This window comes from Entelurus aequoreus, linkage group LG26 (assembly GCF_033978785.1).
Source record: "Entelurus aequoreus isolate RoL-2023_Sb linkage group LG26, RoL_Eaeq_v1.1, whole genome shotgun sequence".
Taxonomy (NCBI): Eukaryota; Metazoa; Chordata; class Actinopteri; order Syngnathiformes; family Syngnathidae; genus Entelurus; species Entelurus aequoreus.
In genome coordinates this window covers 22924324-22950901 of record NC_084756.1, presented here as the reverse complement: position 1 = coordinate 22950901, position 26578 = coordinate 22924324, and the positions used below count along the sequence as shown (strand labels likewise).

Sequence of the window (26578 nt, the reverse complement as noted above, 5' to 3'; positions counted from 1 at the left end):
ATGGAAAAGTGAAACAACGCAACCTCGTCCTATGCTGGGACAAATAGATTTATCATATTTTCACCTTTCTGTGTATACATGTACAGTAATATCTGGCTGCCCTGAGTTCTGTGTAAAATAAGAAAGTGGGATCTCCTGTGTGAAAAGGGCTACGGTGTCTAAAAGCTGGCTTTTTTTTCATGTCTCTGTTCTGTATAACAGCCACAAGAGTGGGAAAGCAATGTTGAACCTGGCAATCTTTGGCTTCTGAGGTGATATGAGGGTGAAAGAGAGGCTGTACAGTTCTGTGTGATAGACGCAGGACTTACTGATGTAACTATTTAGCAAATATTTGTGTGAAAGTCTATAAAATAATTTGCTTTTCATGGTCTGTATGAACATCAACAACATGCAAATGGGGGACTAGCAATTTTCCACCTATGGAAGTGATATAAGAGCCCTAAGAGAGAGCGCGCGGCAATGTGCTGGCTTCTGTGTGAAAGGCACAATGCCAGACCCTCTGTTACAGCTCGAGGTGCCTATAGTCTTAAGATTTCTGTGTAAAAGCGACGGTGGTGTGTAAAAATGGGCTTTATGCATATCCGTTTCCCGTGTTGTTGTTCTGTATAAAAGGCAACGACATGTCATTTTAAAAATCAACTTGTTTAAAACTATGTGGCCAAAATTTCAGCCCGGTTATATCACAATGATTTGTCAAAGATGGAAAAAAATTAGAGATGTCCGATAATTGCTTTTTTGCCGATATCCCGATATTGTCCAACACTTAATTACCGATACCGATATCAACAGATACCGATATATACAGTCGTGGAATTAACACATTATTGTGGCTAATTTTGTTGTGATGCCCCGCTGGATGCAGTAAACAATGTAACAAGGTTTTCCAAAATAAATCAACTCAAGTTATGGAAAAAAGTGCCAACATGGCACTGCCATATTTATTATTGAAGTCACAAAGTGCATTATTTTTTTTAACATGCCTCAAAACAGCAGCTTGGAATTTGGGACATGCTCTCCCTGAGAGAGCATGAGGAGGTTGAGGTGGGGGGGGGGGGGGGGGGGGGCGTAGCGGGGGGTGTATATTGTAGCGTCCCGGAAGAGTTAGTGCTGCAAGGGATTCTGGGTATTTGTTCTGTTGTGTTTATGTTGTGTTACGGTGCGGATGTTCTCCCGAAATGTGTTTGTCATTCTTGTTTGGTGTGGGTTCACAGTGTGGCGCATATTTGTAACAGTGTTAAAGTTGTTTATTCTGTCACCCTCAGTGTGACCTGTATGGCTGTTGACCAAGTATGTATGGCATTCACTTGTGTGTGTGAAAAGCCGTAGATATTATGTGACTGGGCCGGCACGCAAAGGCAGTGCCTTTAAGGTTTATTGGCGCTCTGTACTTCTCCCTACGTCCGTGTACACAGCGGCGTATTAAAAAGTCATACATTTTACTGATACCGATAATTTCCGATATTACATATTAAAGCATTTATCGGCCGCCGATATTATCGGACATCTCTAAAAAAAATAATTGCAGAAAGTATTTGTTTTTTGAGAGGTGGTCGTTCGGGCTTTGCCAATATTTGATTTCATCAATGTAAAAAAGATCAAAGCTATTTCATCCCTACAGGCCTGTTTCGCAGGTTTCCCTGCTCTTCAGAGGATCCCCTGAAGAGCAGGGAAACTTATAAAACAGGCTTGTAGGGATGAAATAGCCTCTGTGTTTTTTCCTGACCTAATGAATATTCCGCTCTACCCTTGTATTGAGCACTGTATAACGGATACACCCCCCAAACACACACACACACATACTGGTTATCATTTGGTTTTTGACCATCACTTGTGGGGACCACCCTTTCTACAGGTTGTGGAGGCATAAACAAAAAGAGGTAAAATGGCCACTGCCCAGTTGGCTCATACACGTCTTTAAATCTCTGGATTGATGAAGTAATGTGCTGATCATTCTTACTGGGGACCCTGGGGAAAAAGAGTTACTATGGTTCAAGGGGACCAAATTTAAATAATTTTGCATAATTCCCACAAATTTGTACGTGACTACTGAGTACCATCTAAAAAAAAATTAAATTAAATATGACATGATCCTCAGAATACAGCACTACAGCTGTCCTCTTATAGGTAGTTTCACCACTTAAATGTACCAGCTACAGCCCGATGAGGGGGCTACTGTGCAAATGTCTCACACTCAAACTAACCAGTAAACATGTTTAATGGGCCAAAGCTTAAAAATCACTTAGGCATCTTCAGAATGTATCTGACTATCGTTTAAAAAGGTTTCCCTTTAGGGGACCTGTTTTTTTTGTCCCCATACCGTCAGAGGTCCCCTAAAGATGACTGTGTAAACAGAGCGATGTCCCCATTAAGTAAGCATTGCCAGAACACGCACAACCAGCGTCCTCTACAGTAGACATTTTATTTTGGTCTATTTATTTGGTCGGAGTTGCAGGAGCGCTCTGCAGTTTTTAAGAATGTGCTGCAAAAATGTGAGCCCTGCTCAATTTTTTTTTAAAGGCCTACTGAAAGCCACTACTACCGACCACGCAGTCTGATAGTTTATATATCAATGATGAAATCTTAACATTGCAACACACGCCAATACGGCCGGGTTAACTTATAAAGTGCAATTTTAAATTTCCCGGGAAACTTCCGCTTGAAAACGTCTATGTATGATGACGTATGCGCGTGACGTCACGACGGCAACGGAAGTATTCGGACCCATACAAACTGCTCGGTTTTCATCGAAAAATTCCACAGTATTCTGGACATCTGTGTTAGTGAATCTTTTGCAATTTGTTTAATGAACAATGGAGACTGCAAAGAAGAAAGTTATAGTGGGATCGGTGTATTAGCGGCGGACTACAGCAACACAACCAGGAAGACAGAGATGGATAGCAGACGCGTTAGCCGCCGAATTTACCTTAACTTCCTCCGTCTCGCCGACCGCATCTGTAATCGGGTGAAGTCCTTCGTCGCACCGTCGATCGATGGAACGCAGGTGAGCACGGGTGTTGATGAGCAGATGAAGGCTGGCTGGTGTAGGTGGATAGCTAATGTTTTTAGCATAGCTCTGTGAGGTCCGGTTGATAAGTTAGCTTCAATGGCGTCGTTAGCAACACAGCATTGTTAAGCTTCGCCAAGCTGGAAATTATTAACTGTATAGTTACATGTCCATGGTTTAATAGTATTGTTGATCTTCTGTCTATCCTTCCAGTCAGGGGTTTATTTATTTTGTTTCTATCTGCATTGGAGCCAGATGCTATCACGTTAGCACAGTAGCTAAAGAGCTTCGCTGATGTATTGTCGTGGAGATAAAAGTCACGGTGAATGTCCATTTCGCGTTCTCGACTCTCATTTTCAAGAGGATATAGTATCCGAGGTGGTTTAAAATACAAATCCGTGATCCACAATAGAAAAAGGAGAGAGTGTGGAATCCAATGAGACCTTGTGACTAAGTTACGGTCAGAGCGAAAAAAGATATGTCTTTCACTGCATTCTAGTCCGTCACTCTAACGTTCCTCATCCACAAATCTTTCATCCTCGCTCAAATTAATGGGGTAATCGTCGCTTTCTCGGTCCGAATCTCTCTCGCTCCATTGTAAACAACGGGGAATTGTGAGGAATCCAACCTCCTGTGACGTCACGCTACTTCCAGTAGGGGCAAGGCTTTTTTTTTTATCAGCGACCAAAAGTTGCGAACTTTATCGTCGTTCTATACTAAATCCTTTCAGCAAAAATATGGCAATATCGCGAAATGATCAAGTATGACACATAGAATGGATCTGCTATCCCCGTTTAAATAAAAAAATGTCATTTCAGTAGGCCTTTAAGGGGGTCCTTGCGGGCCACCAGTTGAAAATGAAAATGCAATAAAAAAAAAAGAAGAGGACCTAAAATGGAACCTTGAGGAACACCACTAGTATAACTAAAGAAGTTGAACAAATGACTACATCTGAAGTAAACAAGCTATGGCAACGCCTTACTTCCAAAAATCACATTGCGAAAAAGATGTGTAACTGCCAAAAAAGGAGAGGACTTAAAGGGGGGCCTTGAGGAACGCCTGAGTTATGTAAACCATCCTTTTTGCAGGATCTCTGTGTGAAAGGGGCTGAGTGAAGCGCAGCTCCCCGTCCATCTGCCAAGTGCGGACACACACACATTCCCGAGAAGACACAACATCGTGTGCGTGTGTGTGTGTGCGTGTTTATAGTCGGCGACGGCAGGACGAGAAGCCATCTTCTTTTTTTCTTTTTTTTTTTACGGCTCTGCAGGACTAAGTGTTTGATTTGTGAGGCCGCGGCTGCAGACCTTAAAAGGCAAACCGGCGTAGGAGCGATCAAGCGAGGCATTCCGGGGATTAAGGAGCGCAGAAAAGCGCAAGAAATAAAGTCGCGGCGATGGCGGCTTTTTAAAAGCGGGGGTGAAGAATGCAGAAATGGACGGGAGGACGCCTCAGAGGACCAAACAATGTTTTTCCTGGCACGGAAGATCACCCAAAGGAGAGTTTAGGAGCTGATGGATCCAGCTGGTCTCTTGCTTCAATATACCCCCCCCCCCCCCACCCCCCGCACACACACAAACATAACTGTTGCCATTGGTGACACAAAAATTGGACATTTGGATGGTCAAATGGACACCTGCGTCCACTACAGTGGACATTTTATGAAGCAAAAGACAAACGTCCACTGCAGAGGACATATTGTACAAAAAAACTAGCACCGATGCGATTGGAACTACTACAAAAACTGCACTTTGGGTACTGATTGTTATGGAACTCCTGCTTTAAAAGGTCTACAAAGACATAAGAAAGGTTGTCCTACCGCCAAGGTCTCCTCTTGAGGTCGCTCCAGGTTGAGGTCAGGCACCTTCATCATGTCCTTCTCCAGCTCCTCCATCTCCTCCGGGGACAAAGTGGACAGCAGGTTGTCCAGGTCCGGGTCCTCGCTGACCTGGCGGCCCATCCTGGTCAGGCCTCGCACCTTGCGCCGGGACATGACGGGTACACTCGCACGGGGAGGTTGACTTGGGAGTAATCCCGATAAAAAAGTTCCAGAGAAAGAGGAGCGAGGGACTCACATTCTGGCCCCTGACGGGAGTGCAAGAAGCGTCTCGCGTCTCGCCGGCGAGAGGCTGGGACATTCTTGGCAATCCTGGGAAAGAGCACACGTCCATGTTTGGTTGAAGACACGCTCCTTTAAAGGGAATGGGAAGGGCTCCACTCACCCAGTCCTCTTCTTATGAGACTATTTGATCACTTTTACACTTGACTCTTTTTTTTCTCCTTCCACCTCAGAAAAAGAACATCAATATTTATGTTTCAGTCCAAACAACATTTTTCTTCATCGTTTCAGGAATATCGCCTCATTTTCGTTAGATTACTAAAATGTCATTTTCCATTCTTTCCCATTTTCTATTTTTATAATAACTTTCTTTTTTTCCTTCATTATATTACTTCCCCCCCCGTAAAATCACACCTTTTCTTCCCATTGTGTTGCCATTTTTGCCTTGTAAAATGGTGCTTTTCTTACACTTTATATTTGTTTACAAATAGCACAAAAGTACAAAACCAGCGAAGTTGGCACGTTGTGTAAATCATAAATAAAAACAGAATACAATGATTTGCAAATCCTTTTCAACTTATATTCATTAGAATAGACTGCAAAGACAAGATATTTAACGTTGAAGAAAAACTTTTTTTTTTGTGCAAATATTAGCTCATTCGGAACTTGATGCCTGCATCATATTTCAAAAAAGATGGCACAAGTGGCAAAAAAGACTGAGAAAGTTGAGGAATGCTCATCCAACAGGTGAACAGGCTACAAACCCCGTTTCCATATGAGTTGGGAAATTGTGTTAGATGTAAATATAAACGGAATACAACGATTTGCAAATAATTTTCAAGCCATATTCAGTTGAATATGCTACAAAGACAACATATTTGATGTTCAAACTGATAAAGATTTTTTTTTGTGCAAATAATCATTAACTTTAGAATTTGATGCCAGCAACACGTGACAAAGAAGTTGGGAAAGGTGGCAATAAATACTGATAAAGTTGAGGAATGCTCATCAAACACTTATTTGGAACATCCCACAGGTGAACAGGCTAATTGGGAACAGGTGGGTGCCATGATTGGGTGTAAAAGCAGCTTACACGAAATGCTCAGTCATTCACAAACAAGGATGGGGCGAGGGTCAACGCTTTGTCAACAAATGCGTGAGCAAATCGTTTAAGAACAACATTTCTCAACCAGCTATCGCAAGGAATTTAGGGATTTCACCATCTACGGTCCGTAATATCATCAAAAGGTTCAGATAATCTGGAGAACTCACTGCATGTAAGCAGCAAGGCTGAAAATCAACATTGAATGCCTGTGACCTTCGATCCCTCAGGCGGTACTGCATCAAAAACAAACATCAGTGTGTAAAGGATATCACCACATTGGCTCAGGAACACTTCAGAAAACCACTGTCAGTAACTACAGTTGGTCGCTACATCTGTAAGTGCAAGTTAAAACTCTACTATGCAAAGCCCAAGCTATTTATCAACAACACCCAGAAACGCCGCCGGCTTCGCTGGGCCCGAGCTCATCTAAGATGGACTGATGCCAAGTAGAAAAGTGTTCTGTGGTCTGATGAGTCCACATTTCAAATTGTTTTTGGAAACTGTGGACGTCGTGTCCTACAGAAAAAAGAGGAAAAGAACCATCCGGATTGTTATAGGCGCAAAGTTGAAAAGCCAGCATCTGTGATGGTATGGGGGTGTATTAGTGCCCAAGACATGGGCAACTTACACACCTGTGAAGGCACCATTAATACTGAAAGGTACATACAGGCTTTGGAGCAACATACGTTGCCATCCAAGCAACGTCTTTTTCATGGACGCCCCTGCTTATTTCAGCAAGACAATGCCAAGCCACGTGTTACATCAACGTGGCTTCATATTAAAAGAGTGCGGGTACTAGACTGGCCTGCCTGTAGTCCAGACCTGTCTGTCTGCCATTGAAAATGTGTGGCACAATATGAAGCCTAAAATAGCACAACGGAGACCCCCGGACTGTTGAACAACTTAAGCTGTACATCAAGCAAGAACGGGAAAGAATTCCACCTGAAAAGCTTAAAAAATTGGTCTCCTCAGTTCCCAAACGTTTACTGAGTGTTGTTAAAAGGAAAGGCCATGTAACAACTTTTTTGCAATGTGTTGCTGCTATTAAATTTTGGGTTTTGTACATTTAAAACACTATCTATTGGTCTACATAACATGTAATGGTGGTTCTTTGGTCAAAATGTTGCATCGATTATGTTTTACAAACCGCTTTCTGACGGTCACTTCAGTATGTGCCGTTTTGTGGGCACTCTTATTTATGTGCCTCCACTTTGACTGCGTCTTCTCCCCATCAGCTATCTTGTCGTTTTTAGTGCTTCCACATTGAGTCTACTGACAGATTAAGTTCGAACTATACGCGACTTTGTATTAGAAGTGGCAACAGCGGAGGATGCATGTGCATGTACGGGCCAGTCTGCCCCACAACAGGAGGTCAGACTGCAATGGCGGACTCGCGCAAAGGAATTTGGCTAAATCTCTACCATATATGGAGATATCCGCTGACGTCACATGTTGGAAAAACCTCAAAAGTTGTGCAAACTCCAAACGTCTCGTTTGGCGGAAATATGGAGGAAGGTGTGGAGAGAGAGTGTGATCAGCGCGCCTGCAGGAGCAAAGGTCACCGCCTCTGTGCATGGTGCTGAAGACAGAGCACCATCCGACGGGGGCGTGGCATGTGCTGACGGCGAGACACAGCTGGCAGGTGATTAGATTTCACAGGTGGTACGTGTTAATCTGATCATCTGTTGTCTTTAACAGTAAGCGGCCAGGAGCAGAGGGGTAGAGAGGTACGGACGTGGCTGAAAAGTCACGTTCTGGGAGAAGGAAACAGTTGATAAAACATATAAGAATTAAAACTTTGTTAAAACCTGCAAGCTTGGATCCTGTGAAGTGTCTGTCGGTGGGGCCGCTAGGAAGCGACTTCCCCAGAAGGCAAGATTATTTTATAAATATCTTAGCAATGATTTCACATTTTCGGGACTTGAGCAGATCCCAAAAACACAACACCAGGTACCAATAGGTAAGAAAAGTTGATTTTGCATAAAATATCTAAAATGATAGGAGACAGAGGAGCATTGAGTGTTGCACCACAAAACACAGAGTATGGAAGCACGTCAGCAAATGTGGAACCCAAATTCCCAACACTCAGCGATCCCCAGGACATGTGGTGGCAACAAAAATGTTGCAATAATAATTAAGTACAAAAGGCATAAAGCAGGGGTCTCAAACCTGCGGCCCAAAGGCCATTTTGAGACCCGCTGGGCCATATTTTAGGCCCTCTATTTAATAGTAACATGTAATTGCAGCCTGTGCACCCTGTAATAGTTAAATATATTCAAGTGTTCTTAAATCCAATTTTAAACACTAACTACAAAAAAAAAACTACATAAAGAGCAACTTCCTGTAAGCAAGCGGAATGATTCTGACTATCTCCTGGAGAACTCAACAGTGTCAAAATATACAGTTTACTGTATATACTGTACCATAGCAGCTGGTAAAAGTAGACAAACCTCAGAGGTGTGAATCTTTGGGTATTGTTTGTTATATTTAAAAAATAAATTTCAAAACAGGTTACACCAGGCCTGGGTAATTATTTTGACTCCGGGGCCCAATTTAAAGAAAGAAATGTGTCTGGGGGCCGGTATATCTATTTTTTAGGAACACTAATACAAAACCTCTCAATAATGTCTGAATGCTAAAAACGTTATGACAGACCGGAATGGAATTTAAAACATTTTTTTACTGAATGAGACAACCAGAATAATGTACATGAAAATAAAGAATGTGGGATTTACAATATTAAGTATGAACGATAAAACACTGAATATTGACAACATATCGATCGACATATTTTACAATCAAGCGAAACGCAACAAACAGTGAAATATAAACGCGAAGGGTAAAAAAACCCCACCTACGATCTGATACATCTGATATATCACAAAGCTTTAGAACTTTGTTGTAAAAATGTCCTTCCGCGTCTGTCCCTGACACCCGCATTTCAGGCTGGCCGCTCTGGAAACACTCTGTGGAAACGCTCCCCACCCACACTGCTTGGTGCCTCGTTTGAGGTACTGTGACTTTGATTACCTTAGTAACTAATTAGATGACCATAGTAACTAATTAGATGACCATAGTAACTAGTATATGATGCAAAAGCGCAGATTCCAACCATTGAAATACTTTGTATAGTTCAAGACTTACGGTCATTTGAAAACATCACTGCACATTATAATGGCAGATAGTTTCCATCTTAAAGATCTAAAAAAATGTATTTGGCGGGCCAGATTGAAAAGCTTAACGGGCCGCATGTATTTTTAAAAATGGTAAAAAAATTTTTTACGGATTTTTAAAAATGTTTAATCTAATGAGAATCGTACGGAGCCCCTAAAGGGACATGGGGGAATTTTTTTTTTTTTTTAGACATGTATCTCGTGCGCACGAGAAAGTTTCTCATGCGCATAAGAAACTTTTTATAAAGTTATAAAAAAAATTTTTTTTAAATACGAGAAACTCTTGTGGGCACGAGATACATGTCTAAAAAAATAAAATAAAAAAATAATAAAATTTAAATTTTTTGTTTGTTTGTTATAACTTTATAAAAAGTTTCTCATGTCTAAAAAATAAAAATTATTATTATAAAAAAATCCCCCCATGTCCATTTAGGGGCGCCGTAGAATCGGGATGAGAATCACAATTTGAATGTATATCATTTTTGTACACCACTGGTTAACACATTTAGCCAAGTAGTTAAAACGAGATTGTGAAGGGGATATTTCACGCAGCCCGGCCTCACCTAGATTCCTAACAGGCGGACCCCAGGTAAATTCAGTTAGAGACCCATGCTTTAGAGCAGTGGTTCTCAAATGGGGGTACGCGTACCCCTGGGGGTACTTGAAGGTATGCCAAGGGGTATGTGAGATTTTTTTTTAAATATTCTAAAAATAGCAACAATTCAAAAATCCTTTATAAATATATTTATTGAATAATATTTCAACAAAATAAATGTTTAGAATTAAGTTCATGAATCCAGGTGGATCTCTATTACAATCCCCAAAGAGGGCACTTTAAGTTGATTACTTCTATGTGTAGAAATCTTTATTTATAATTGAATCACTTGTTTATTTTTCAACAAGTTCTTAGTTATTTTTATATCTTTTTTTCCAAATAGTTCAAGAAAGACCACTACAAATGAGCAATATTTTGCACTGTTATACAATTTAATAAATAAGAAACTGATGACATAGTGCTGTATTTTACTTCTTTATCTATTTTTTTCAACCAAAAATGCTTTGCTCTGATTAGGGGGTACTTGAATTTAAAAAAATTTCACAGGGGGTACATCACTGAAAAAAGGCTGAGAACCACTGCTTTAGAGCAGGGGTGTCAAAGTCAAGGGCTGCGGGCCAGATCCGGCCCGCCAATGAATAATCTATGACCCTATGATGATAATTGATTAGTATTAGAACCGGCTTGCAGGCCACAGCCGCCTGCTACCGTTTTGCACGCACCAATACTCCATCAGTGTTGGCGCAAGGCATTTTCAAAATGGGGTCCCATGGATCCCATCAAGTCATAAAAATGGGGTCCCACAGTCATTTTTTGGGGTCCCACTTTTTTGTAAGCGTTTTAAAAACAAATTATTAATGTATGCATTATCCTGTTATATCTCACATTCTATATTGTGTTTTGGAAAAAGGTTGTCATAAACGGTAATTCATTTAAAAAAAATAATACAAAAGAAAACACATTTTTATGCATATTTAAATTAATTCAGTTATAAAAATTAATTCACTTTCTTCTTTCCTTCATGGATCTAAACTTTACCGCTGCCGGTATTTTTTTCCTATATTTTTATTGTAATATTTTTAGAATGTGTTTGTTCTATTTTTGGCCAAAGTAAGACAAAGAAAACAATCTGAAGTTGTCTTTATTTTTCAGTTTTAATGCCATGATTTTAATAGTCCGGCCCGGGTGTGCACAGATTTCCCTCCAATGCGGCCCCTGAGCTAAAATGAGTTAGAGACCCCTGCTTTAGAGCAATGATCGCCATCATAACAGAAGACACTGACACATTTATTACATTCCAAAGTTAAATTTTTATGTTATTAGAAATAACTCTTCACTCATGCTATATTACAATGTCTTACCTTCTTCTGTGCACCGGACTCACCACCAAAAAAAGCCATTTTATCGCTTTCCCAACACACACACAATGTGCGACAAAGTAATGAGAAAGCATTTTAAAGTTCAGTGTTTCAAATTTGCAATGGCTCAGTAACTGCGCACACAAATGTCGTCATTAGTTGTCAACTTTCACGTAAGAATTAAACCCAGAAAGGCTAAGAATAAGTCCAGTCAATGTGCTAAGCTAAGCCGTAGCTTCATGTCAATCATCCCAACACCACTAAACAGATGAAGAAGAGGCTCGTAAAGTAAATATTCCACTAGTAAATATTTGCTTTGATGGTACGGTACAGCGGGATGTACATTGAATTAAATCAAGCAGCAACACTTCCAACATGATATGTTCCACAAGAAATTATAAATATTCAACAATAACGTTCACATAAGTGGAATCAAATGTACTTCTACTTTGTTTTCAAACAATAAAAAGCAGTGACTAGCTGCCAGCTATAAATATTATACTTTTAACAACAGAATGAACATAATGCAAATACTTGAGAGAATACTACAAAAGTCATGGAGTGTTTTTATGTGAGCAGCATCAACTGTGTGAATGAATATTAATAAACACATTTTAATTTTAAAATCACCCTCAACTGTCCTCACCCTAGCTTTTGTTAAATTACCTTTTTTGTGTCAAATGTATTTAGTTTTATGCAATACTGTGAGAGCAAAGTGGGAATATTGAATTTACTCGCTTCTTATTAAATCTTTAATTTATGCACAATGGACATTTTTTCTTTCTTCAAGAGGACTTTCTTGATAAATTATTTTTGCAAAGCTCTACTTTTATTTAATATATTTCATACTTACATTTTTACCTAATAGACAGTTAAATTTCTTCACAAAATAGATTTTGTTTGTAATGTTTTACCTTTTCATTTTTTTTTGAATTTCTTCACAAAATTGATTTGTCTTTTATTGAGTAAAATTTCTTTTAAAAAAAAAATTTAAAATTTAAAAATCTGAATTTCTCTAAAAAGTCACAACTTTCTTCACAAAAAATGTTTCCCCAAGTTTGGCATTGGTGCGTTACAACATTTATTCGGATATAAGTAAATTTAGTGCAATAATAATAAAAATAACACGACTTGATTCTTGTGTACTTCTTTTTGTAAAATGCACTTATTTCTATGCAATATTGGGAAACCAAAGCAAGAATATTACAGCTCAGTAATATTGAATTTGCTCTCAAAAATGTATAATTTAATTGCACAATGGAGATTTTTTTCTTCTTTAGGACGACATTCTCGTAATATTTTTTGCAAAGCTCCACTTTTACGCGATATATTATATACACAAACGCAGACTTAAATTGACTGTTGACTTCCTTCACAAAAATATTTTTTTCTGGTAAAGTTTTCCTTTTAATTGTGCAACCTTTGTTGGAGAGAAATTTCTTTTAAAAAAAAAACATTTTTCTACAAAGTCACAACTTCTTTTTCAAAAAATGTTTTCTTCCAGTTTTGTAAAACTTTTCTTGCAGCGTTCGCATTTTGTTGTTTGTCTATGCATGGTGCAATCGTATGTGCGCATTATGTATTATAGACAGTGATGGGCAGTAACAAGCTACATGTAGCTAAGCTACGTAGCTTACCTACATTTCCCAGTAGCTTGGCGGTAGCCTAGCTACTTTTTTAACAAGTAGCTTTTCCTGTAGCTTAGCTACTTTTAGAGCCATGTTGCGAGGTAGCTTACATCAAAGCTACAGAGAGAAAATGGACTGCGAATCCACAGCCCCCCAAAAATAGGAGAAAATACAATGACCTTGATGAATGAGAACATCCATAAATACGGGGAAAATCCATGATTGGTTGGTGTTTGTATGATGAGTCACAATTGGCTAAGGTTAGGGCGAAACATTACAAACTGGCCAATCAGAGGCAAGATAAGGCGGGTCATTGACACTAGGAAGCAAAATCATAACAGACGCGCACTCATGTCACATAACGACGAGGGAGTCGGAGACAGAAGGACGCTTCAAGCTGACCACTCACAAAAAAAAGTAACATACCGTATTTTTCAGACTCTAAGTCGCAGTTTTTTTTCATAGTTTGGCCGGGGGTGCGACTTATACTCAGGAGGGACTAATGTGTGAAATTAACACATTACCGTAAAATATCAAATAATATTATTTAGCTCATTCACGTAAGAGACTAGACGTATAAGATTTCATCGGATTTAGAGATTAGGAGTGACAGATTGTTTGGTAAACGTATAGCATGTTCTATGTTGATTTTAATTTTCCTGAGGGAACTCTCCTGAAGGAATCAATAAAGTACTATCTATCTATCCATCTATATGTTATAGTTATTTGAATGACTCTGACCATAATATGTTACGTTAGCATACCAGGCACATTCTCTGTTGGTTATTTATGCCTCATATAACGTACACTTATTAAGCCTGTTGTTCACTATTCTTTATTAATTTTAAATTGCCTTTCAAATGTCTATTATTGGTGTTGGGTTTTATCAAATACATTTCCCCAAAAATGCGTCTTATACTCCAGTGCGACATATATATGTTTTTTTCCCTTCTATATTATGCATTTTCGGCCTGTGCGACTTATACTCCGGAGCAATTTATACTCCGAAAAATACGGTACTAGAAAATGTGAGAAGAATTTTCTCATGCAGATTAGATTTTTCCTTTAGTGATGAAGATGATGTTCAGGAAACCCACAATGATGCGTTTCCTCAGCCATATTTAGACAAATGTATGCGTTTAGAGAAAACAATGCTCAGAACCTTAGTTTTTAGTTGTTTTCTCTGCAAACCAAAATCGTAATTGCTCTCTTCGTCGAAGACGTGGAACATAAATTTAGGAATACACATTAAAGTGAGTTGAGTTCATGAAAAGTTCTACTGCACAAAACAATTAACAACTTTTATCAAGATATAAACAGATGCTGTTTGGTAAAGAAAATGATAACATTACAGGGGTGGGCCAAAGAAAAGGCAAACTAAAATAAATACATGGATTGGGTTGCGGGGACCCCTAGAGGTAGTTGTAGGGTGTCCCCAGCGAAATGACAGATAGTTATTAGTAAAGGACCCTTACTGGGTCCATTTGTACACTCTCAGTTACATTAACATTGATATTATACATGTGGGCTCATAGATAGAAATGCAGTTAAATGTAGCTTTGATGTAGAAAGCTACTTTTGCAGTGCAGCTTGTTATAATTCTCTGGGGGTAGCTTAGCTACATTTAATCGAGAGTAACTTGTAGCTTAGCTTACTACATTATACAGGTAGCTTGCCCATCACTGATTATTGATTATATTGACTGCTCATGCTTTGGTTACTTTTGTAGCTGTAGAAATGGCGCCACTGAAGTGGCAGCTGGTTGCATCAGCTTTGTGCTCTTTTAATTCCTTTTGTTTTTTTATGTTTTTCTCTCTTGTTTTCGTGTGTTTTACCTTATTTTTGTAGACTTGCGGAATCTGCACTGCAATCACATAATTTTCCCTATTGTTACATCGTCATCCACCAGGAAGGTTCACCCTGAGTCAGCACTTTCTCAAAACAGACATTTCCTGTGAAATGATAAATAATACACGATAAGACGGCATGTGAAAATACACATACCCTGTTCTCAGTAGTACTTCCAAATATTTAGCCTGCCAAGTATTTGGAACATGTGACGCTCAGAGGCAAGACTTCCCTTTTTTTTTTGGGCTGACATGAAAACCTTGATCATGCAGTGTGAAGTCTTCCTTCTATTCGCATTCTTTTCAGTCTCCCCCTACAGTTTGGGAGTGGTACCGCATCTTGTGCAAAACCTGCCCAAAGATTATTTCGCTTGGCGAATGAAGGACATACATGGAAAAGTTCAATGTTGTTAAGACAGTAACAAAAAATAAATAACCTGCTAAATATTATTATTTTTTCTTTTGTTTGCTGGTTAAACACTCTGAAGCATTATTTGATGAGGTGCGTTTTTAAAAACAGTCCTTTGTCTCTGCTGTTACCACTTTGTATATATGAACGTAAGTGTGTGAGTTCAGATGAGCCAATCAGTGACCAGGATACTGGGGCGGGGAGTACGGAGGAGGGGCTGAAAAACAATAGAAAATAGAATGTCAGGTCATCGCCATGAAGTATTTCCTCATATTGGGGCTATGGTGTTTATTCATTCAACTGCAGAGAGTGCCAGTCTTCCATTTGCAATGTTTCCAATTTATAATGTACATTACCGTTCAAAAGTTTCCCAAACAATTTTGTGGAATAGCCTTCATTTCTAAGAACAAGAATAGACTGTCGAGTTTCAGATGAAAGTTCTCTTTTTCTGGCCATTTTGAGCGTTTAATTGACCCCACAAATGTGATGCTCCAGAAACTCAATCTGCTCAGAGGAAGGTCAGTTTTGTAGCTTCTGTAACGAGCTAAACTGTTTTCAGATGTGTGAACATGATTGCACAAGGGTTTTCTAATCATCAATTAGCCTTCTGAGCCAATGAGCAAACACATTGCACCATTAGAACACTGGAGTGATAGTTGCTGGAAATGGGCCTCTATACACCTATGTAGATATTGCACCAAAAACCAGACATTTGCAGCTAGAATAGTCATTTACCACATTACAATGTATAGAGTGTATTTCTTTAAAGTTAAGACTAGTATAAAGTTATCTTCATTGAAAAGTACAGTGCTTTTCTTTCAAAAATAAGGACATTTCAATGTGACCCCAAACTTTTGAACGGTAGTGTATATTGAAAAAATTGTTTTTAAAAAAAAACAACAACACCCAACTACATTTTCTAGTCACATAACGTAATTCCTATTTTAGTCTCATAAATTATGATTTTTTTTTACGTAATGTTCCAACTTTACTCTTGATTTCCATCTTATTTAGTACATTTCCAAATATGTTCTAGCAAAAAAAAAGGAACATTTCATCTATTTTATTACAAATGTATTCATAAAACCGTTTTAAACTTTCACGTAATGTTTCAACTTCACTCCTGATTTCGATCTTTTTCCGTTAAAATTTCTAATGTAGACTGGGGACATTTTTTTTTAATGTCCAGATTTTTTTTTAAATGATATTACAAATGTATCATTGTACAAATGATTCAGAAAACCATTGTATTATTTGTCAAAAATGTGTCAAATTTAAGACTTTATTGCAGTAAAACTTTAACATTGTCCTTAATAAAATATTTTTTTTAATATTTATGACTTGATTTTCGTATAGATTACGACTTTCTTTAAATTAGTACCAATATAAAAGAATAAAGATGCCTGGTACTCTCTGCAGCGAATGACTATGAATAAATACAGTATCATTACGCTGGTTGTATGCAGGATCCATAGAAGGAGGTGGATAGGGTCCAGGCTGCATCATGGGGTACTGGGAAGCCATGCCTGGGTACTGGGGTGCCATAGGATAGCCTGCATGTGCATAGTCAGATGGTCCCAGTGGTTTTCCATAAGCGTCATACATTGGCTCCACAGGGTAGCTAGCCATTGGGATCTGCTGGGCTGTGGAGGTTTAGATTGAATCGTGAAGGACATTGAGAGCTTTCATGAGGTTGAGGATAACTAAAAAGGTCTTACGGTCATAAGGAGTCCTTCCCCTCTGCAGCCGTCTCTGGTAGAGGTAACAGCAGGAGCACATGAAGCAGCACACCATGGTGGCAATGATGGCCACGAAGAGCAGGATGGACGAGGCAATGCCAGCTAACGTAGTCGGGCTGCAAAGAGACAATTACTAGTACAAAACAAGCAAGTCCTTAGCTTGACGTGATCTCACGCTGGACATAATAAGCTGCATTTGGTCTATGATGACGGATGACTTGTGTTGCCATGTTTCCGCATCACTGCCATAGGTTGTATTCCGTCACGTGACTTTTGAACGGAAGTAAATGAAGTAGTGGGCCAGCAAACCAATATGGCTACTAGGGCTGTACTGTATACCGGTGTTAGTATAGTACCGCGATACTAATGAATCATATTCGGTACTATACCGCCTCTAAAACATTTAGCATCACGAAATCTTTAGTTTTTTTTAAGTTTATATTAGGTTTATAAACTCAGGAAATATGTCCCTGGACAAATGAGGACTTTGAATATGACCAATGTATGATCCTGTAACGACTTGGTATCGGATTGATACCCAAATGTGTGGTATCATCCAAAACTAATGTAGAGCATCCAAACAACAGAACAATAAGTGATTATTACATTTTAACAGAAGTGTAGATAGAACATGTTAAAAGAGAAAGTAAGCAGATAAACAGTAAATGAACAAGTGAATTAATAATTCATTTTCTACCGCATGTCCTTAATAATTTTGACAAAATAACAATGGAAAATGACAATATGTTACTGCATATGTCAGCAGCTAAATTAGGAGCCTTTGTTTGCTTACTTACTACGAAAAGACCAGTTGTCTTGTATGTTATTTTATTTAAGGACATCCTTGCAATAAGAAACATATGTTTCATGTACTGTAAGATTTTTTGTAAAAATAAAGCCAATAATGCAATTTTTTGTGGTCCCCTTCATTTATAAAAAAGTATCAAAAATATGTAAATATTACGTATACATGTTATATTTTATATCGCTATATTTAGTCTATTTATACCTGCATTGTCCTTTTCCATCCTTACACTTTCCATCATTGTAACTGAGCTACTGTGTGGAACAATTTCCCTTGTGGATCATTAAAGTTTGTCTAAGTCTAAATCTAAGTCTAGAGTAAGCTGTCATTGAATGTTTATTCTATTATTCTATCATAAAAATAACATGACTGCAAATTGTTTGTTGCTTCTCTTGGACTGCTTTTGTATGTGTGCAGACGCTCCCTCTGCGTATGTGTTGACAAGACCGGGTGAGTAACCGCCGTACACACCATCATTTTATTCAGCTGGTAAACATTTTTATTACATAAACTTTGTAATAGTAAAGAATACAGACGATTGTCAAACAAATGTGTTCTGTTAAACCATTAATGGTAACATAAACTAGCCGGTGGTGGTGTTATAGTTTTTGCTTTGACGAATGTTCCTGTGAAGAAGTTGCAAACCCCACCTTTACCTTCTAATATCACAATGTTCCTCACAGGACATGTCAACACATAAATCCACTGTACTGTAACCACGGAAGCACACTGAAAGATACACAGAAGAAGAACTATTTACTGTTGTTGATTTTCATTTCCTTTGCAAAAATGAGATGGTGAAGTGAGTCTCTCCGGCTCAGAGTGACTGCTTGTTTCATTCCAGCAGTGCAAATCCCAAAGAGATTAAATTGACAATTATATAATATTGATGAAAAAGCCAGCAAATCCTCACATTGGATAGACAGCATGCAGACAAGCTTTGCTTCAGTCAGGATGTGCCAAAATCTAAAAGTTAGTTCAGCCTAAGGTTGCGCAATATACAATATAAATTATATACATTTGCCTGACAATAGAGATTTTGATACGGTCGTTATATGGTGAATTTTGCCTATCGTTCACAATCATATATACGATATAAATGATATACATTTGGCCGACGATAAAGCTTTTGATACGGTCGTTATATGGTGAATTTTGCCTATCGTTCACAATCATACACTACCGTTCAAAAGTTTGGGGTCACATTGAAATGTCCATATTTTTGAAGGAAAAGCACTGTACTTTTCAATGAATATAACTTTAAACTAGTCTTAACTTTAAAGAAATACACTCTATACATTACTAATGTGGTAAATGACTATTCTAGCCGCAAATGTCTGGTTTTTGGTGCAATACATATACATAGGTGTATAGAGGCCCATTTCCAGCAACTATCACTCTAGTGTTCTAATGGTACAATGTGTTTGCTCATTGGCTCAGAAGGCTAATTGATGATTAGAAAACCCTTGTGCAATCATATTCACACATCTGAAAACAGTTTAGCTCGTTAGAGAAGCTACAAAACTGACCTTCCTTTGAGCAGATTGAGTTTCTGGAGCATCACATTTGTGAGGTCAATTAAACGCTCAAAATGGCCAGAAAAAGAGAACCTTCATCTGAAACTCGACAGTCTATTCTTGTTCTTAGAAATGAAGGCTATTCCACAAAATTGTTTGGGTGACCCCAAACTTTTGAACGGTAGTGTATACACGATATAAATTATATACATTTGGCTGACGATAAAGCTTTTGATACGGTCGTTATATGGTGAATTTTGCCTATCGTTCACAATCATATATACGATATAAATTATATACATTTGGCCGACGATAAAGCTTTTGATACGGTCGTTATATGGTGAATTTTGCCTATCGTTCACAATCATATATGTGGTATAAATTATATACATTTGGCCGACGATAAAGCTTTTGATACGGTCGTTATATGGTGAATTTTGCCTATCGTTCACAATTATATATATACGATATAAATTATATACATTTGGCCGACGATAAAGCTTTTGATACGGTCGTTATATGGTGAATTTTGCCTATCGTTCACAATCATATATGTGGTATAAATTATATACATTTGGCCGACGATAAAGCTTTTGATACGGTCGTTATATGGTGAATTTTGCCTGTCGTTCACAATCATATATGATATAAATTATATATATTTGGCCGACGATAAAGCTTTTGATACGGTCGTTATATGGTAATAACGCATGTTAACACATTTTAAGCTGTGTCCATCTAATTTGACAGAGACAAGCAAACGAACACGTTCTCAACACACTGTAGCATTCTTGCCAGCGGATAATATTCCTCCACAATACTCGCCTCCATGGCGGCATATAAACTATGCTTCTTACAATTATTATTAGACATAGACTTAGACAAACTAATGATCCACAAGGGAAATTGTTGAATTCAAATTATCACTGAAGGACAAGGACTGGTTTAAGATGCTGCACTACAGGTGGGGGGGAAATATTTGATTTTTAGATGCATCGCAATTCGGACAAGGACCATTATAAAATCGATTAGTAAACGCCAATAATCGATAATCGATTTATTTACTGTACATAAAGTTATGCAGACAGTTCTAAAAAAAATTCTATGGGCGTGGTCACCATGACATCATAGAGTAATTTGCATAATTTACTACAATATGATTTTCTCTAAAAAGGCTAAAAAAATGTATACTTACTAATTAATAATAACAGTTTTGTTTTAAACGTCCATCCATCCATCCATCCATCCATTTTACAATATAATTACAACACTTTATGTACATATGTATATACAGATTTGAACAATAAGTTATTCACTGAAATATATTTATTAATTGTGGTTCTTACAAAAAATATATCTTATAAAATATGAAAGCTAAAATGTCTCTTAAAGCTCTGCCCCTTTAATTAGTGCATACTAAATCATTTAACTTTAGCCTACTACTACAACCATATTATTTACCAGCAACATAAAGTGAAACAGAGGCAGAAGTGTCCTGCCACAGTCAGTAACAAATAAACAGAAAACAGTAGTGGTCAAATACAAATTAGGCAACAAGAGAAGTATCCTACACTTCTCTTTTGTAAAGTAAATCTGAACAGCCTATATGGGCATCTACATCAACTATATGATTTGCCTGAGAAGCTGGAAAAGACAAAAAAAAAAATTAAAAAAAAATAATAAAAATAAATTTAAAAAATGTTTTATTTTTAATTTGTGGCGGACGTAATTCTTTCGTGGCGGTCCGCCACAAATAAATGAATGTGTGGGAAACACTGCTAAGGTAGGCGGATCAATACAAATATGGACAGTCTCGATAACAAGTATAATATCAATATTCCAAAGAAATCTGCCCCTGCCTGCCTCAACGACTACCACCCCGTAGCCCTCACCCCCATAGCCATGAAGTGCTTTGAGAAGCTAATCAAAGACCACATATGCTCCTCCCTCCCCTCCACTATAGACCCCCTGCAATTTGCATACCGCCCAAACAGGTCAACCGACGATGCAATCGCACACGTATTGCATACCGCCACGACACACCTGGACAAAAGGCAGGGGAACTATGTGAGAATGCTGTTCATAGACTACAGTCCAGCATTCAACACCATAGTCCCATCCAAACACGTCATCAAGCTCAAGGACCTGGGCTTGAACTCAACCCTCTGTCAGTGAGTCCTGGATTTCCTGACAGGAAGACCACAAGTGGTGAGAGCAGGGAACTGCACCTCATCAACCATCATCCTCAACACCGGTGCCCCCCAGGGCTGCGTTCTGAGCCCCCTCCTCTATTCACTCTACACACACACGACTGTGTGGCTAAAAACACCATCAACTCCATTGTGAAATTTGCTGACGACACAGCTGTGGCGGGCCTGATCTCCGGTAACGATGAGACGGCCTACCTGAGTGAAGTGAAGAACCTGGCACTATGGTGTCAGGAGAACCACCTCGCCCTGAACGTCAGCAAGACCAAGGAGATCATAGTGGATTTTAGGAGACGGGGGGCAAGGAACTACAGTCCACTCAGCATAGACGGGACGCCGGTCGAGAGAGTGACCAACTTCAAATACCTCGGAGTGACAATATCAGAAGACCTGTCCTGGACCACACACATAGACAACGTGGTGGAAAAGGCACAACAGCGTCTCTACTTCCTCAGGAGACTCAGGAAGTTCAAACTAAACCACAAGATCCTCAGAAACTTCTACTCATGCACAACAGAGAGTGTCATGACTGGAAACATCACCTCCTGGTTTGGGAATAGCACCGCACACGACCGCAACAGACTGCAGAGAGTGGCCAGATCAGCCGAGCGCACCATCGGAGGTGTGCTCCCAACCATCTGCAACATCTACACCAGGCGGTGTAGATCCAAGGCCAAGAGGATAGTGAGGGACTCTAGCCACCCAAGCAACTGCCTCTTCTCACTGCTGCAGTCAGGCAAGCGCTACTGGAGGCCAACAAGGAGAGACTCAGGAGGAGCTTCTATCCCCAAGCCATCAGACTGCTCAACTGCACTGCTGATTAACACTTATCACCATTGCACAAAACCGCACGCACAAGAATCACTTTACTTACCACTGTAATTACCGGACTACAATACTCTTCATTCAATGACTGTAAATAATGTAAAAACAAGAGTATAAAGAAGTCATACTGTTCCATTACCTCTGTTCATACTACTGTCACTACTCAACTGCCAAAAGAACTGTAGACACCTTAATATTTATTACTTCCTATACTGTGTATACTGTTATACTATTTGATATTGCACTGGTACTGTATGTCAGTGGTCCCCAACCTTTTTGAAGCTGCAGACCGGTCAACGCTTGAAAATTTGTCCCACGGACCGGTGGGGGGGAGGGGTTGTATTAAAAAAAAATATATATAATATATATATATATTTTTTTTACATAAATAAATACAATCATGTGTGCTTACGGACTGTATCCCTGCAGACTGTATTGATCTATATTGATATAGGATGTATATATTGTGTTTTTTATGTTAATTTCATTAAAAAAAATAAAAATAAAAGTTTTTTTTTTGTTTTTTTGAATTCTTGTGCGGCCCGGTACCAATCGGTCCGGTGGTTGGGGACCACTGCTGTATGTGACTACTGTACTTTTACTTGTACTGATACTTCTACTATAACTACTGGGACTTATTGTGCAACTTATTGTCTTGTAATTAATGTCAGTGTTTCCCACACATTAATTTATTTGTGGCGGCCCGCCACAAATAAAAAAAAAAATTAAAAAAAAAAAAAAAAAAAAGTTTTGTTTTTTTGTCCTGTCCAGCTTCTCAGGCAAATCATATAGTTGATGTAGATGCCCATATCGGCTGTTCAGATTTACTTTACAAAAGAGAAGTGTAGGATACTTCTCTTGTTGCCTTATTTGTATTTGACCACTACTGTTTTCTGTTTATTTGTTACTGACTGTGGCAGGACACCTCTGCCTCTGTTTCACTTTATGTTGCTGGTAAATAATATGGTTGTAGTAGTAGGCTAAAGTTAAATTATTTAGTATGCACTAATTAAAGGGGCAGAGCTTTAAGAGACATTTTAGCTTTTATATTTTATAAGATATATTTATTGTAAGAACCACAATTAATAAATATATTTCAGTGAATAACTTATTGTATAAATCTGTATATAAATATGTACATAAAGTGTTGTAATTATATTGTAAAATGGATGAATGGATGGACATTTAAAACAAAACTGTTATTATTAATTAGTAAGTATACATTTTTTGAGCCTTTTTAGAGAAAATCATATAGTAGTAAATTATGCAAATTACTCGATGATATGGTGACCACCGCCACAGGTATCTTGGCAGTTTATGGGAAAGACTGCAGTAGATAGTAGGAAATAAATTAAATATTTAATTGATATACACCCCAATCCTCTGTTTTTGTCTGATTACAATTGTGATCAAAAATGTAATCATTCAATAATCTTTAAAAATGTGAAGTATCAGTATCAGCATTGGTATGACCAACGCTGCCCCTCTAACTGCTTGGTATTGGGTCGATACTCAAATTTGTAGCACCCAAACAGATGAAGAGGTCTTTATTACATTTTAACAGAAGTGTAGTTAGAACCAGATATTACCAGTAAATTAGCAAGTAGATTCATAATAGTTATGAGAAACTAATACAACCTGAAATGAAACAATATGTTACCGCATGTGTCAGCAGCCAAATCAGAAGCTTTTGTAACCAGTTTTAAATTAGGTGGGGGAAATAATAGATTATTAGATGCATCGCAATTTCGGACATGGACAATTGTAAAAATCGATAGTACCTAGTAAGTGTCAATAATCTATAATCAATGTATTTATTGTAAATAAAGTCATGCAAACAGTTCTAAAATTTGGCTGACTGCAGTGAGCCACCTCAGCGAGAGAGCCAATCAGCTCCTTTGTTATAAGGCACTTACAGTCGCGATCAAAAGTTGACATACACTTGTAAAGAACATAATGTCAAGGCTGTCTTGAGTTTCCAATACTTTCTACAACTCTTATTTTTTTGTGATAGAGTGATTAGAGCACACACTTGTTGATCACAGAAAACATTCATGAAGTTTGGTTCTTTTATGAATTTATTATGGTTCTACTGAAAATGTGACCAAATCTGCTGGGTCAAAAGTATACATACAGCAATGTTAATATTTGCTTACATGTCCTTTGGCAAGTTTCACTGCAATAAGGCACTTTTGGTAGCCAACCACAAGCTTCTGCTTGAATTTTGGACCACTCCTCTTGACAAAATTGGTGCAGTTTAGCTAAATTTGTTGGTTTTCTGACATGGACTTGTTTCTTCAGCATTGTCCACACGTTTAAGCCAGGACTTTGGGAAGGCCATTCTAAAACCTTAATTCTAGCCTGATTTAGCCATTCCTTTATCACTTTTGACGTGTGTTTGCGGTCATTGTCCTGTTGGAACACCCAACTGAGCCCAAGACCCAACCTCTGATGGTTTTAGGTTGTCCTGAAGAATTTGGAGGTAATCCTCCTTTATCATTGTCCCATTTAAAGCACCAGTTCCATTGGCAGCAAAACAGGCCCAGAGCATAATACTACCACCACCATGCTTGACGGTAGGCATGGTGTTCCTGGGATTAAAGGCCTCACCTTTTCTCCTCCAAACATATTGCTGGGTATTGTGGCCAAACAGCTCCATTTTTGTTTCATCTGACCACAGAACTTTCCTCCAGAAGGTCTTATCTTTGTCCATGTGAGGTCAGATGAAACAAAAATTGAGCCAAAAAAATAAAGCCAACTGGTTTTTCCACTCTACTGGTACTTTAAAACTCAAAGTAATCCATAAAGACAACACAATGTGGTATGCTCGCGTGTGTATGAGCACATGCGCAATGTAGACACGTCATATAAATATCGTGACTGTTCCTCCTGACGGCCATTTTTCATAATAGAAATGTAAAGACTCAAAATATTCCACGAAGTCCACGCCTGTGTTACACCCATTCATGCAGGCGCACAGAGAAGCCCAAGCCCAATATGCACTCGTGCTCTTGCACCAACCTGAACTGGAAGAGCATGCAGCGCTTCTGCTCGCGTTCAGTGATCATCTTGAAGGCGTCCAGGCAGCAGTAACGCCGCTGGCAGTTTCCACAACAGAAAGTGACGAGCGGGCAGTCGAAGCCATTGTGCCACGTGCCGTTCTTGTCCACGTACCACAGGCAGTCCTCGTTGGCGCTCACTACAATTGGACATAAATGTCAAGTCAAGTCAACTTTATTTATATAGCACATTTTCAACAACTTTTTAGATTGCACCAAAGTGCTTTACAGGTTAAAAAAGCATGGAGCAAACAAAAAACAAAACAAACAAAAAAAAAAAACAACAAAAAAAAAAAACAACTAAGCAAAAAAAAAAAAACGTGATATGTTTATTATTATTGTGCTGTTTTAGCGTGTGATTGAGAACAATAGTGTCACAGTGGCTTACACTCGCATCGCATCTCATAAGCTTGACAACACACTGTGTCCAATATTTTCACAAAGATAAAATAAAGTCATATTTTTGGTTCATTTAATAGTTAAAACAAATTTACATTATTGCAATCAGTTGATAAAACATTGTCCTTTACAATTATAAAAGCTTTTCACAAAAATCTACTACTCTGCTTGCATGTCAGCAGCCTGGGGTAGATCCTGCTGAAATCCTATGTATTGAATGAATAGAGAATCGTTTGGAATCGGGAAAAAAAAATCGTTTTTGAATCGAATCGTGACCCCAAGAATCGATATTAAATCGAATCGTGGGACACCCAAAGATTCACAGCCCTAATTTTTCTCCATGTGGCCCCCCGATCTAAAATGACTTTGACACCCCTGACTTAGCTTAAATAACTATCGTCTTTAATTAGCTAGCTAACTACACGACGGAATTATTGTATTATTACCTTGCATTAACGTGTATCAGTATTTAAAACACTTCAGGCAAGACACAATGATAACTTAAGAGCAGTATTTTTTTTTAAAACAAAAAAACACGAGGCCTAAAACCCCCCCACACACAATATAACCATTTTAACTGGATTAAAAGCAAAAATGTTACCTGGAGAAGAGCACAGGACGACGGCTAGCATGGCCACAACAGCCGCTACAGAAGTAGCCATAGTGGCGGTGGTGGTGGTGCCCGCGTACAACGCCATTCCCGCTGCGCCGATGCTAAAACGACAACAAAAGCGATGCAAATGTTGAATTCCCACGGGAATACTCGCGACTTTAACGGTGGTCGTCGTCACACATGATCCAGGTCATGGACGAGGTGGAGACGGTCGGCTAACGGGCACTGGCTGGTTTATTTTCTCTTTACCAGCCTGTGACGTCATGTGACGTGAC

General features: G+C 38.7%; 2 protein-coding genes across 5 annotated transcripts in view; both read right to left on the bottom strand.

Moving 5' to 3' along the window:
- Positions 1-14829, bottom strand: part of LOC133643538 (leiomodin-1-like) — a 25710-nt gene extending 10881 nt beyond the window's left edge. Inside the window, exons 1-4 of one of the 4 annotated variants that reach the window (XM_062038171.1) lie at positions 14719-14829; positions 5227-5291; positions 5080-5153; positions 4824-4982 (exon numbers count right to left, since the gene is read on the bottom strand). In XM_062038171.1, the coding sequence (XP_061894155.1) occupies positions 4824-4982; positions 5080-5142 (222 nt within the window). In that variant the 5' untranslated portion in view covers positions 5143-5153; positions 5227-5291; positions 14719-14829. Of the gene's footprint in view, positions 1-4823; positions 4983-5079; positions 6604-14718 lie in introns of those variants that run through there. The other 3 variants (XM_062038170.1, XM_062038172.1, XM_062038169.1) reach the window with 3 other exon arrangements.
- On the bottom strand, positions 10350-26578 carry LOC133643541 (protein shisa-4-like). The gene is made up of 5 exons (XM_062038173.1): positions 26292-26578; positions 25254-25431; positions 16858-16994; positions 16591-16782; positions 10350-15356 (listed from the first exon to the last, which is right to left on the bottom strand). Exons 1-5 carry the CDS (start codon positions 26386-26388, stop codon positions 15316-15318), a joined length of 645 nt encoding a protein of 214 aa, XP_061894157.1. The 5' UTR covers positions 26389-26578; the 3' UTR covers positions 10350-15315.

Coding starts and splice junctions, on each gene's coding strand:
- LOC133643541 (XM_062038173.1), bottom strand. CDS start 26,388: ATGGCGTTGTACGCGGGCACCACCACCACCGCCACTATGGCTACTTCT. Junction 25,432..26,291: donor CGTCCTGTGCTCTTCTCCAG/GTAACATTTTTG, acceptor GTCCAATTGTAG/TGAGCGCCAACGAGGACTGC. Junction 16,783..16,857: donor GGGAAGGACTCCTTATGACC/GTAAGACCTTTT, acceptor AAACCTCCACAG/CCCAGCAGATCCCAATGGCT.